The following is a 14185-nucleotide window of genomic DNA, read 5'->3' on the forward strand; positions in this document are numbered from 1 at the left end:
GTACTGTCTGCAGAAACAAAGAGTTGATTAAAAATAAAATTTTAAGTGCCAAAGTTAAAGTAAAAGGTGTTCCACATAACAGTTCTACCCTCCTGTATATCACTTATTTTTATTGTACATAATTTGAGTGTCTTTGTTGTATATTTAAGGTAGGTCTTATTCTAAGGGCCATATTCTGACAGATTGTTTAAAAAAATATTTTTACAGATCTCAGTAGGAACATTTGATAGGGTAAAAATGATTAAAGCTTTAAATTTATTTGGGTACTGAATTGCTGCTAGTTTGAATGGGAAGTACCAAAATAGCTAAAATGTTCTAGACCTAAGGCATTATTCAACGTAAAATTAAATCTTTGAAATTTGGGTCCTGAACTCATTTGCTGATATCTATTACTCTGCCAGAAAAAAAGGTGGAAAGTGGCACTTGCAAATTATATACTATTTTGGTCTTGTGCATAAGTTACTTCCTCATGAATCTTTGTCAAACCCAGAACAATTTCAAAATTGTAGTGTGACTGACTCACTGAGGGAGGGTATGGGAAACAAATTACTCATGTGAATTTTTTACTAGTGCCCATCTTGGTTCCTCACCAAAGTCAAGAGACACACAGCGCTGTAAAGAACCTTCAAATGCTTTACAAGAGTGCCTGTAAGTAACACTTTAATATCAAGGAACTTGGGATAGTAATCATGTACTAAGTTAGCTGTTCTAAGGACTTGCTTTATGTTAATTATTGTCACCTGGAGGGTGTATTCTTAAAGTTCATGAAACAATTTAGTCCTAAGCTCTTCCAAAACTATGACTATGCAAAGTTATTCTGTGTAGGAAAAGGGACTGTGTAGTCTCTCATGTTCCCATCCATCCCTCACACTGGAATTTTATGTGTTTTGTAGAGTTGTTTCTGGCAGTAGGGGAACTACCATTTGGGTTTCCTAAACTGTGCCTCCGTTCCTGCTGGTGCTTTAAGGAAAGAATATGCCTGTGAGTTTGTTGCATCACAGCTTTCTAAAACAGCCCATAGTGATGTGAGAAAATTTGATTTCTTGTTCTTTGTCCCTTCCATAACTATCCATTTTCTACAGATGCCCATAACACGTTTTCCGTGTCTTGCTCTTAGTGCCCAGCTTAGACAAATATAACCTGCTAGCAACGAAGAAACAAAGGAAGAGCTTCATCTCACATGGCTTTGGATAGCTTTGTCTGAGCAATCCAGACACTTTTCATAGTTGAGCTAGAGAAAAAGGTCTTCTAAAACGCAATCCATCCGTTGTGGGGGTGGACTTCTAAAACAGGTCTGAAATATGATTCTGGGGGACTGCCCTTTTCTCCTCATTGACATATAGACAGCTCAGATGTGGACATCACAGAATGGCTTGGGTTGGAAGAGCCTTTTAAAGATCATCTTGTCCAACCTCCAGTGCTACAGACATCTGATATTAGATGACATCTAATCAATTTGTAGCATCCTAAAGACTTGTTAATATATTACAGTGTTCACAATTTTCCTGAGCCATCTATTTTCAATACATGAAGAAAAAGAGGTCTCAATCTGTTGCTATTTTTGCTTGTTTGGTTGGTTTTCCCCGTGTATAAATTGTTGTTTTGTTTGCGTTGTTGTGTTATTTAGTATTTCAAGTCCCTATGGATACATATATGATTAGACATTTTAGCCATTGCTTCTGCTTAATGTGTTTTACTTTTCTTCATCCTGCAGTTAAAAGCAAATAATGTGAACATGAGAAATGATGAGGGGATAGTTACAGTAACATTGATGGATTTTTGGTTGGGCTTTTATTTCTCTGTTGAATGTCCTGCATTGACCAAAGGAAACAATGTAAGACTCCCTCCTGTATTTTTTCCTCTTACTAAACTGTAGTTCAGCATTGGATTTTTTGACGGTATCCAAAAAAGGGAAGTAATTCTCTTACATTTCAATGTAACTGATCCAGGCTAGAAAAGAAGACTGCTGAAACTGCCAAAAAAGGAAATACTTGTTTTTGTATTCTTATTGTGTGCTTTCGCTTCTTTAATTCCTGTATAAAATCCCAGCAGGATTTATGAGGCAAAGATCATTGAAGCTTTAGCATCAATGGCATATAAGTTTCCAATTTAACCTAAAGTCTCTCTTAATAAGACTTTATTTTTATATATAAGAATCCTGCACAACATGGAGGGCCAAGGGCCTGCCAAACTGCCATACTCTTCCTGAGATCATTTGTGCAGAGAAAAGTTGTGTCAGACTTTGTGCAAGGGCACAAAAACTGGATGGTACTACTCAGTCCTAATTCAATGGCTTGTAGTCCTACAGCTTTGTCTGAGTCAGGTCAAAATAGAAAGTAGACTTAGGTATCTGACTCTGTTTATCATGCTTTGTGAAATCAGCTGTGCCTCTATTAAAAAGAAGTTAACTATTTAGTAAATCCCATTCTTTTACTCACTATACACTTTTAGGACACACCTGCTTCTTCCATTAATATTAAAAATTGGCAAGGTGTTTGCATGAGTGACTAATTCATACACTAGAAATGTAGGCCTGCTGATCACGTCTAAGCAAGCAGTAGCCTGGGTAGAGAATGTTTCACAGATGTTTCCCACAAATGTTAGGCCTTTTGATCTATCGCAGTTGGACTAGATGATCGCTGTTGGCCCCTTCCAACTCAATTATTCTATTCTATTCTATTCTATTCTATTCTATTCTATTCTATTCTATTCTATTCTATTCTAATGTAGCAAGCCATCAGCAGCTGCAGAGTGAGCAAGGGACTAGGACAGGATCAAACTGGCAGTAAGGACAGCCACAACTTTTTGGACGATGAATACAGAGGAGTATCCATTGAAGGCAGGGAAGAAATCATACATGGTATGTACATATACTGTATAAAAATTACATAGCTCTAGCACAGAACTCATGGCTGAGCTGGAAAGACATTTTCTAGGGACTCCTGATCTTATGCACTTATATTCCATTTACTCAAATCTATAGCCACATCTGACATATTACAAGCAGGATCATAAAAGTGCTTTTAAATTGTTCTCTTTTATTTCAAAATGAAAATAGAAAAATACCTCTTAATTATGTTGCTTTACCTTCAGTACATCACAAGCCTTAAGAATTATGGCCCGATCTCCTTGCTGAAGAGGCTCTTTTTGAGAATTTGTTTTTATGATTACTGCTGCCAGCGTGCCATATGGTAGATTAATACCATGCTTCCAGAGTGGCGTAAGTATTTCCTAGAGAGGGAAACTAAGGCATAGAGAGGTTCTCCTTGGACCTTACAAAAAATCAGATTCAGAAGCAGAACTAGAGCAAAGAGTTTCCAGCTCCCCTCTGTGGGAGTTTCTCATCATGAGAAACTATGGTGGAAAGAAAGTGGTACTTGAGAGCAAGGAACCGCTTTCCAAGAATAATTCTTTCTTTATGCTACGTAAATAATGGTAACAGCCCCCACATTAGTTCATGTTACAGGACAGAAGAAAATGTACCTTGCTTCAGACTGCAATTGAAATGAAGGTTTTGTTCTTGTCAACCTCCTGTTAGAATTTATAACTGCACCTAACAGCTTCAGGAGAGCTTTTGTGATTTATGTTTTTAAGAAGGATCATTCCAGAAAGCTCTCAAAGTTTACTATTTCTTTAAGCACTGAATTAACCTCCTTAGTGGAGCCGAAGATTTATTTCTACCTTTGAGCCACAGTGTCATTTTCCTTTCCCAAGCATTCGCAGCTGTTTAAGTGCCTGCTAATACAAGAAATTTCAGCCTCTACATTTTTTGTATGTTTAGAGTTTTCATCCTTTGAGTGATTCTCCCTTGCTGAATGCTAAATATCTATGCCTGTTGCTGATGTCTTATGTGGGAAAACCTGGGCGTCAGACAAGCCACTGAGATGCACACTTTTACCTGGGAAAGTCTGAGCTCAGAGATGGACTCTGGAGGGGATGGGTATACTTCCTTCCCAATCTTCAGTGAACATACAGAGAAACCTGAGTATCCATGCCACAGGCTTGGAAGTCCACTGGGTCCTTACAATGCCTTTTCTACTTTAAAGCTCTGGATTAGTGCCAGTTAGGGACAAACCTACCATGTATGTTCTGAGTATTGCAGAGATCTCGTGTAACAGCATTGTGTCTGCCCAGTAAATGACACTTTTTGATTCTTTTCAAGTTCTGTCCATATTTTGCAAGTCTCCAGCCTCCCAGTCCAGAAGTATGACTTTTGTTAATTTTAAGGCTTTGTTCTTGACTCTCTCCAATTCTTAGATTCAGTCATGCCGAACTCCCAGTCACATATTGCAGCCATTTACTGAATGGTTATAAGCATTAACCCCAATACACTATACCCATACATAGAAATGCAAAAACTCTGCTTGATAACAACTGCAAAATCGGTGCTGATCAAGAAAACTCAAAATGTGTTATTTTCCCACACGGATGTTTTTGCATAGTATTACAGAAATGCTACCCTTTCTGCATTTTACTCTTTTATGGCTTAAATCAAGAACAGAATGCCAGACGTAATCACTGTACAAAGCAATTTTTCTTAGATCTAGAAAGAAGTTGTGGTGGCACATGCTGTTTAGCGACCCAATCTAGGAACTACAAGATTTGCTGACAGGGTTTGCTGGCTGTTAGATCTGGTTCTGCTTGACTCCAAGATCATGAATATCTCCTTTTTGATTATGTTTCCTAAAAATGTCTTTTACTAGAAAGAGGACAAAGCAGACCATCCACATAAGCAGAGGACATCTCATGGCAAAGCCACCAATGACAAAACTAGTAGCTAATTTCTACTAGGGGAAAATGGTGCCATGAATGCTAGCAGAATTCATAAAGTTAGTAAAATACAATGTATGTACAAAATACAAATACAAAATATGTATAAAATATGTATAAAAGTTTATACAAAATATGTATAAACTACAAATAGTTTAGTTTCTGGCTATCTGCTGTGTTCAAGCTAAGCAAAATTCAAAGTAATATCTTCAGGAGGTATCTTGTGAAGACAACTGTTCTGTATTGAAGATAAACTTACAACTGTTTATTTTATTTAATTAACATCTTATTTGTTCTACTATGTTAAAAGACTGATATGCATATAAATTGAATCTTTGGATAAATAGCACTATTAATATTGTATTGTAAAAGAAGAAGGAATGATGTGAGCACTGGACTGTCTTCAATCAAACTGAATTGAATCACAGAAATATCCTGTAATTTACATAACGGGCATGTTGGTAGTCAGATGAGATGGTGACAAACATAAGCTATTAGGGTTAAAAAGGGTTAAAAGTGTATATGACATAAAATTTCAGAATGTGTAAGATTGGAAGGAACCATAGTGAGTCATCATCTGGTCCAACCTCTCTGTTGAAGCAGGGTCATCCTAGAGCACATTGCGCAGGATTGCATCCAGATGGTTCTTGAGTGTCTCCAGTGAGGGAGACCCCACAGCCTCTCTGGGCAATCTGTTCCAGCGCATGGGCACCTGTAAAGAAGAAATGATTCCTGAGGCACACTTTCTTCTCTCTGTACTAACCTACCTCCGTCTGAAAAAGCAGAGCTTCAGTCCCCATCCCCGGGCAGTGTGCACAGGCTGCTTCACCCATTCTTTCCTCCCTGGCAGCTGCTCTGGCTGCTCCCCATGATTCAAGCCATGTTCTTCTTCATTGGGGTACCAATGGGAAGTTTCCATGCTTCCCTCTTTCCCTTCCTGGTGCCCCTACAAGGCAGGGAGCACTGGGTGCCACAGGAGACTTGCATCCCTCTCATACACGCACACGCGCACACGTAAATATGAACCATTATGTCTATATAGCTAATCAAAGTGTGCAAAATACAAAAGAAAAAAGAAAACCATTTAGAGTCATCTCTTTAGTGTTTATATGTGTGATATCGAGGACAAATATTTGGATTTCACGTGCGGAGGTTCAGCCCCACATAAGTCAGACCTGCATTTTTTGCAGTGTGGAGAAGTACAGTTAAAACTGTGAAGCCAGTTAAAAGCACATTATTGTCAATAGCATGATCCTGTAACTAACAGTATTTTTCTTCTTCTTTCCTTTTAGTTTGAGCTATCGCAGTGTCAGCAACAATCAGGAGAAAATGCGAACATTTGTCTCAATAGCCCAGAACACATGGGAAATTTTTATATCTGAAAGGAAGCCTGGCTGGAAGTCTTGGATGAAGCTTTTTGGAGTTTGCTTTGCAGTTGGCTTCCTCTCCAGCTTTCTTTTTTTCCTTGGCATGCACTTCTCCCTGGCACACCACTCTTTGGGTCCCTTACTGATTTCTGGATTCATCTGGATCTTGTTTTCTATCATGCTCTTCTGTTTCAAGCACCTGCGCTGTTTTAGTGTCCTGTTCCTTTTTTCCTGTGGACTGAAAAATGGCAGGAACGCTCTTATTACTGCTGGCACAGGTGTCATGGTGGCCAACAGCATCCAAAATATTTTTCACAACCTAAAGGTTCTGGCAGACACCATAACCTGTCATTTGAAGCATGAGCAATTTGCCTTGATAAAATATTATGTCGAGGCAGTGAAATGGATTTACGAGTCAGCCAAGCTTTCCACTGTACTACCTAAAGATATAGTGATCTTAAAGCATGAATTCACACCATCTTATTCGATTTCAGATGATGCATTAAAACAAGAGCTAAATGACACAAAGCAAGAAATACAGAGAGTTGCTAACCAGATATATTTTATGCTGACTATACTGCCCTACATAGGCCAGAAAGTGTTGCCTGTCACTGGGATTTTTCTAGTTTCTTTTGGAACTGGCCTCTTTATCAAAAAATTTTTGGGTTCTCACAGTACCAAATTTAAAAATACTTATATCACAAAAGAGTTCATTGCATTTGATGAGCACCAAAAGCAACAGCAAAAACCATGTCTTTTGCCACTTAACAGAAAAGAAAGAAAGGATTATGTGACAATCCCATCTTTCTGCTTCACAAGAAAAGACAGAAAAAAAATGCTGTATTTTTTTCTCCCTGTAATTATTCATCTTTGCATCTGGCTTCTGTTTGCTGCAGTAGACTACTTGTTTTACTGGTTAATTATTTCTGTGAATAAATATCTCCAAGAAGTACCGGATCTAGAGATTCAACTCAGCCTCTCTCAGAATGTAAGTACTTATCAGTACTGTACATTTCTTAGTTTAGTGTTGAAAAATTTCCCTTGATCTTCAGCAGCTGCAAGAGCAGACGTATAGCCAATGAGCCATCAGTTCTTTCATGGAGTATCATTCATTTCAAAAAGGGACATTGCCGTTACAGATACATATGTTGGATGGAACCAGACAGTTTTCTGCACTTTCCAGAGCATCATCAATTTTCTAGAGAATGGTAAATATTAGAAGGACTTTCCTTCTTCCATTTATATATATGAAGAAAACCAGAAGCTTAAAATGGGACACTCGCAATGCTGACATTTCTGAAGCACCACTTTTATAGTCAAAAGTCACTGTGACACTGATGCAATAGATGCCTACCTTTCTTTAGCTGAGTAGTGTGAGGAACTAGTCAGTTGTATGCATGGTGCATGCACACAAAATAATAGCACATTACTGGAATCTCAAGGTTCTTCTAGTAGGAGCAGCAGTGGCATAGAGAATCGTAGAGTAATTAGGTTGTAAGGTAAGTCTGGAGGCCATCTAGACCAACCTCTTTCTCAAAACAAGGACAATTTCAGAGGTAGATCAGGTTGCTCAGGGTCTTGTCTGAATGCTCCTAAAGGTGGAGATTCCGCCACTGCAATGTGTGACCCATGTGGTGCTTTTAGTGCAAAGGAAAGCTGTCCAGTTCGATAGCTTGCAAGATCAGGCTTAAAACACTTTCTAAAAGTATATAACCCTTTGATACTTTCAAGATAAAAAGGTTTCAAGGAAATGCTTGACTGTTAGTGCAATATGAAATATGCTCTTTCTTCTATAATTTTTTCTTACTCAGCATTTTCTGTTACTTCTTAGATCTCATAATAATGAGTATTCATTCCCATTTTTCTCCATCCCCTAAAAATTAATCAGTTTCACAGAGTAAGATTATTAAGGTAAAAAATGCAATAAGTGCATTACTTGAAATCACAAGTATACAGAACAGGACGTACAATATTTGGCAGAGAGATTCTTTGTCACTTTTCCATATGTAACATATTGAACCTCTGAGCTTCTTCAGCCAGGCCACATTTTCTATGACACACTGCTAAACCACTGCAGGTTCAGCTTAGACAGTGTTGTGGCAGATTGGTTGTCCCAGTGTGTCATGGGATGTTCATCTGGTTGGGACTGTGTCATGAAGGGGAGAGGAGATATAGTGCGCAGCATCCTTGAGGAAGGAGAGCACTTCCAACAAATGTGAGCTACAAATGAAACCAGCTGGAATGAAGTCAAGCTGCTGGTGAAATTCTGTCAATATTTTGTATTGTATATCAAAATATCAAACTCTTCCATGGGATAAAAATTAAATTATTGACCAGTTTTACCTTAGCAAAGAACAGAAAAATTTGGTATCTGTATGGCAGTCATAAGCCAAATGTTCACAGATTGTTTCAGTGAAAAAACATCTTTCCTAGGGGATGGAGGCCACAAACTTCTAATTATTACCTTTCTAATTGTTACCTGAACCTTCTTTAAGGAAGGTAGATGTAAAAGCCGTTGGATTCACTGTAACTGTGCAATCTGCACACATATAACAAATCAGATCCATCCTGCAGATTTCAGATTCTTGTGCAAAAGCAAAGAGGATTTAATCATCTGGTCAGTCTGTCTAATGTGAAATATGTTGAGGAGACTGGTTGTTACATGTGCTAAGGGAATTTTATACTTCATGTGAACCCTACTGCTGCACAGCAGCTGTGATCTAACATCAGCAGCCCAGCTTGTGATGTGGTTCTGGTCCCCTGGGGGTCCTTGAGAGAGTAAGGGTTCAGAAGAGCTAGCTGATATTAAAAAATCACCTACTCCAATCTCAAGAATTATTCATCCCAACTAAGTCAAGCAAAGGCAGTGGGATGCCAGCATGGGTGAGCTCCTGAAAAAAGCTCGAACATTAAAAAAGAAGCATAGAGGAGGTGAAAGAAGGGACAGCTGTTCCAGGAGGAATATAGATACACTTTCTATTGCAGAAGGATGGGGGCAGGAGAGCCAAAGCTCACCTGGAGCTGAATCAGGTGAGGCAGGTGAAAGGCAGCACAGAGGGCTTCTACAGGTCCATTAGCAGCAAAAGAGACATGGGGAAATATAGGTCCACTGTGAATAGCAGGAGTCCTGATGGCAATAAAAGACACAGAAAAGCCTAAGGTACTGAATGTCATCTTCAGTTCTTCCTTTACTTGAAATCCCAGGCCTTTGAGATAAGAGCAAATCTGGAGCAAGGAAGACTTACCCTTGGCTGAGAAGGATCAGGTTAGGGAGCATTTAACCAAGTAAATGCATGGGACGTGATGGGAAACACCCATGGGTGCTGAGGATGCTGGATGATATCACTGTGAGACCACTCTTGATTGCCTTTGAAAAGTCATGGGGCCTGAGAAAGGTTCCTGAAAAGTGGAAGAAAGCAAATGTTATTCCCATCTTCAGCAAGAGTAAGAAGGAGGATTCAGGAAACTACAATTGGGTCAGCCTCACCTTGATACCTGGGGAGGTAACATGGAAGCCATTTGCATACACGTGAAGGTCAGGGAACATATTAAGAGTATTAAGAATGGATTTATAAAGGCTAAATCTTCTTGACCAATCTAACAACCTATGATACAAACACTGGGTTGCTGGATGAAGGGAGAACAGTGGATGCTGACTGTGCATTTATGAAGTTTTCCTGTGCTGGAACACTGGATGACGACATCCTTATTGACAAACTGATGAAGTGTGGGATAGGTAAATGGAGAGTGATGTGAACTGAAAATTGGCTGACCTGTTGGACTCAAAAGGTTCTGACTAGTGGTACAACGTCAGTTCTGATGTCCTCCAGTAGACACGGGATCCTGTGTTGTTTAACCTCTTCATTAAAGGTCTGCACAGAGGAACAGATTGTAGTCACACAAGCCTGCAGACAATATAAAACTGGGAAGAGTGTCTGAAACACCAGTGGATTGTGCTGTCATTCAGGGTGACTTGAAAAGGCTATAGAACTGGGCCAAGAGGAACCTCACAATGTTCAGCGAAGCAACATGCCATGTCTTATAGTCCTTAGAGAGAAATAACTCCATGCACTATACATATTGGGGACTAACTGGCTAGGAGGCGGCCTTGCAGAAAAAGGCCCTGAAAGTTCTGATGGACACCAAGTTGACCACAAGTCTGCAATGTGCCCTTATGGCAAAGAAAGTACTGCCTTGGGCTGCATTGGGCAGAGCATTGCCAGCAAGCTCTGGGAGGTGATCCTTCCCTGCTGCTTAGCACTGGTGAGACCCAGTAAAAGAGGGGCATATACTGGAGTGAGAAGTCAAAGAAAGGGTCAAAAAGATGATTAAAGGACTAAAGTATCTGTCACATGAGTTGATGCTGGGGTTGCTCAGTCTGAAGGAGAGGTGGCTCAGGGAGATCTCAGTGTACAAAAATATCTGATGGGGGGTTGGGTGTAAGAAAGAGGAGTCAGACTATGGAAGAATTTCCTCACTGAAAGAGTTGTCAAGAACTGGACCAGGCTGCCCAAGGAAGTAATGGAGTCACCATCCGTTCAAGAAACAACTTGATGTGACATTTAGTGCTATGGTCTAGTTGATATGCTGGTGTTCGGTCACATTGGACTCAGTGATCTTGGAGGTCTTTTCCAACCTTAATGATTCTATGATTCTGTGACCCTTCTCATGTGCTGGGAGAAGAGGAAATTGGCAGAAAATAAAGGAAATAATTTTTTTATTTACTCTTCAGGTGATCAAACAATAGAACAAGTTTCTGAGACAGGGTGTGAAGGCTCTGTCCCTGGAGATATTAAAAACCCAACTGAGCACAACCGTAAGCAACCAGTTGTAACGTCACTATTCGCTGTGTACTGCTGTGTGTGGTTTTGCCTGTGTTTCTATCCTTCGTACCTTGAGGGCAGCCTCTTACCATGGCCTGCCTTGGGTCTGACCCCAGACAGGGCAAAGAAGGAGCTTAGTCCCACTACTCTGCACTTTTACCCTGGAGGAAGGACCCTCCAGCAGAGGATCTGAGCAGAGTCGTGAGAGTCGGAAAATATTAAACCATTATAACCAGATTAATTAAATATTTCTCTATCAGAGCCACTAAGAAGATAAGTTCTTAACAGTCCAAAATATGTGACATTCTCCCAAGAGAAATGGTGAAAATACAGTCTGAAACATTTCTAAATAGCTAATAAATATACTGTTATGAGCACACCATATACAGACGCTAGATGGACTAGATGACTTATGTTCCTTTGTAAATCTGAATGTCCAGTGGCAGAAATATTAAGAAAGGAGGCAATCAGTACTATAATCAACTTTTTTTCCCCCTTTTCTTGTGCAGAGGAATGAGATTATTATTCATATCGCAAAGCATATTGCAAAGACTGATTCTTTCAAGATCCCTTTGTTTAAGCGTGACTGCATCCCTCATCCAGAGCTTGCTCTCTCCACGGCATGGATCCACCTCGGGGTCATCATTTTCTTCTTAATAACTTTTGGATTATTCTCTGGCCTCCTGACCCAACTTAAAATACTCGTGTCAACTTCTTTTTATCCTGATGCTGCGATGAAACGGATACATCATTTGCATGCAAAATTACTCAAGAAAAGAGCAAAGGTACAAGAGAAAACTGTGAAGAACATGTTTGCTAGAAGGGTAAGCCATCAGCTCTAGGGAAAAAATAAATCTTTCTCTTGCAGGGTGGTAGCCAGACCCAGGAAATACTTAAACACTTGTTAACTTCAATTATTTATTAGCACATAATTGACTTTCCCCAGTGGTGTCCTGCTCAGGGGGCAGAGACAAGTTACCTAATACTAAGATTAGATCATCTAATTGTTTTGTTCTGTCCTTCAACACACAGGCCTCAGACATGACATCAGTACACACAAATGACTGTGTGCTGGTAAGAAAATACTTCTCAGTTTCAGAGTTCTCCAGAGAAGAAACTTCATTTTCATGAACATATGAAAAGCACAAAGAGTATTCCTGTGACACAGATAGCAAGTGTTAGGCAGTAAGAGCAGCCTCTAAATGTTGAGAAAGATGTTCACTTAATGCCTAGAAAAACAGAAGGTGATATGTTTCTTTTTAAAACACAGTATGATTGCAAACACCATTAGAAAACAGAACTTTTCTGCCTGCAAGAACATTTATCTTGTATTTATATGTATATATAGACTAGTGGAAATAACAAACACACATTTACCTATGGCAAGTCCAGATAGATAGCTGCAGATACGTATAGTTTCTTTAGGTTTCGTTTTTTTACAGCCTTCAATACTGACTATACAAGATATCAGTGTTTGGGTGATCTCTAACTCAGTAACACTATGATCATATTTCTTTCTTTTCAGGTCAGTTTTTGGTTTCCAATACTCAAGGCAACAGAGGCAGTGAGGAAGAAAGAAAGGAGTGTGGCAAAATGACAACATGGTGTGAAAAAGACAGAGTGAATCTTTGGATATGGCTGAAATGCATTAGCTCCACAGGGACCTGCATTTTGCACCATCTTTCCTATGGAATGTCAATTTTAAAATGTAAAAATATCAAACTCAAAGGCTGAGCATCAGTATTTTTGAAAAGTGTTAAAAAGAAGCCATTGTAGATACTGTGCAGTTCATCACAGATTGCTCTGGATTGCATTAATACTTGTTTTTCAACCTTGGGTCTGCATTGTCTGGTACTTTACGAATTCATGGAGAATCTGCTCTTCTATCTAAAAGCAATCAAACAGTTTGGACCTTTTAGAACTACAGCACAAACTTCTTTGGGTTGAGCTAACAGAAGATGTAATGACAGCAGCAGGTTTGTCTTCTTTATTTTGCCAGAGACTTAAGATAGAAGGCACAGCAGAGACTGTTTATTTCCTTCTGGCATGGACAAGAACCAGGTCTTAGGTGTTTCTAGTAATTTCTATCTATTTCTCAACCCTTAACTGCCACAAATCCTTCAGCCTGGTTCTTTGCCATCCCTAGCTCCCAGTCTCCTACCTAGTCTCCTACCCAGAATTCCTCGCTTGGTCTTAGTCTCCTACTTCCACATATCCATAGACTGTATCACTAATTCAGATTGTACTATGTCTTTGATGATCATGAGAGAGGTGATGTAACATGTAGAAGCGAGAATGCTCACTCACGAGAGCTAGAATACAGAGGAATCAGGTGGTGTGGGTGCAGATGAGATGGCTTTGAAGTGTAGGAGATATGAGCAAAGGTGAATGTTTTGAATCTTGAAATCTGAGGAAGCTTGCATAAGTGGCAAAAATGGGCTTAATTACATTGCCTAAGTCACCATTGCCTTCAGTGAAATAAAACTGAGCCAATACTGAAGTGCAATACTCAGTGCTTCACCTGTTCAACTGACATTGGTGATGCGACCTTCATATGACACAGGAGCAAATATAAAAACCCTAAAGACACAGGAACGACTGACAAAGTACTAGAGATTTAATGTAGAGCTAAATTTAATGTAGAGCTAAAAATCTATCCAGCAGGCAGTGTACTCTTGATTTTCAGCCACAGCCAGCTCCTTTTTTTAGGTTGCATAACAGGAAATTCTACTCTGTTCCTCTATAATACATGCGTGGTGGCAGGACAGCCATTGATCAATGTCTCTGTTATCTGAATGAATAAAGACTGACTTAAAACTGTCTAGCAAGCGCCAGAAGTTATTTTCCACTTAAAAAACTGAAAAACACCAAGTCTGTTTTTCTTTGGGCCTTCCAAAGCTTCACTCTTCCATGGACACAGGTGGTTCAGGTTGCTGGTGTGACAACAGTTTGTCTCTAGAAAATGGTGCTCAATCAAAGCATTACTGAGGGTTGTGCTGAATTTCTCCGAGAGACTTGAGTATATCCTTTTTGAAGGATATACTGAAGTGGGACAGCCCTGGATAATAGTAGGGTGTCTGTTTGTATCTCAGGTACTACCGTCAAGGACCAGTAGCAAGAAGCATTCTGGTGAAAGAGAAGCGATTAGAAGGTTGCTCTAAATTTGGATTTACAGACTAGCTATCCAGGTACTATTGACAAGAGGATATACTCTTGTCATTGCAG

General features: G+C 39.6%; 1 protein-coding gene across 1 annotated transcript; it reads left to right on the forward strand.

Annotated features, from left to right (window-relative positions):
• Positions 1-406: 406 nt before the first annotated feature.
• On the forward strand, positions 407-12628 carry DCSTAMP (dendrocyte expressed seven transmembrane protein). Its single transcript, XM_051785178.1, has 4 exons — positions 407-648; positions 6063-7125; positions 11470-11784; positions 12486-12628. Exons 2-4 carry the CDS (start codon positions 6100-6102, stop codon positions 12555-12557), a joined length of 1413 nt encoding a protein of 470 aa, XP_051641138.1. The 5' UTR covers positions 407-648; positions 6063-6099; the 3' UTR covers positions 12558-12628.
• Positions 12629-14185: the final 1557 nt, after the last annotated feature.

Source organism: Manacus candei, unplaced genomic scaffold, assembly GCF_025592945.1.
Source record: "Manacus candei isolate 608988 ecotype Guabito, Panama unplaced genomic scaffold, ASM2559294v1 h1tg000019l, whole genome shotgun sequence".
In the NCBI taxonomy this organism is placed as follows: Eukaryota; Metazoa; Chordata; class Aves; order Passeriformes; family Pipridae; genus Manacus; species Manacus candei.

Bases quoted from the DNA above. Each gene is read 5' to 3' on its own strand.
- DCSTAMP (XM_051785178.1), top strand. From the start codon at position 6,100: ATGCGAACATTTGTCTCAATAGCCCAGAACACATGGGAAATTTTTATA. The intron at 7,126-11,469 runs GTAAGTACTTAT...TTTCTTGTGCAG, and splicing joins AACTCAGCCTCTCTCAGAAT to AGGAATGAGATTATTATTCA. The intron at 11,785-12,485 runs GTAAGCCATCAG...CTTTCTTTTCAG, and splicing joins AGAACATGTTTGCTAGAAGG to GTCAGTTTTTGGTTTCCAAT.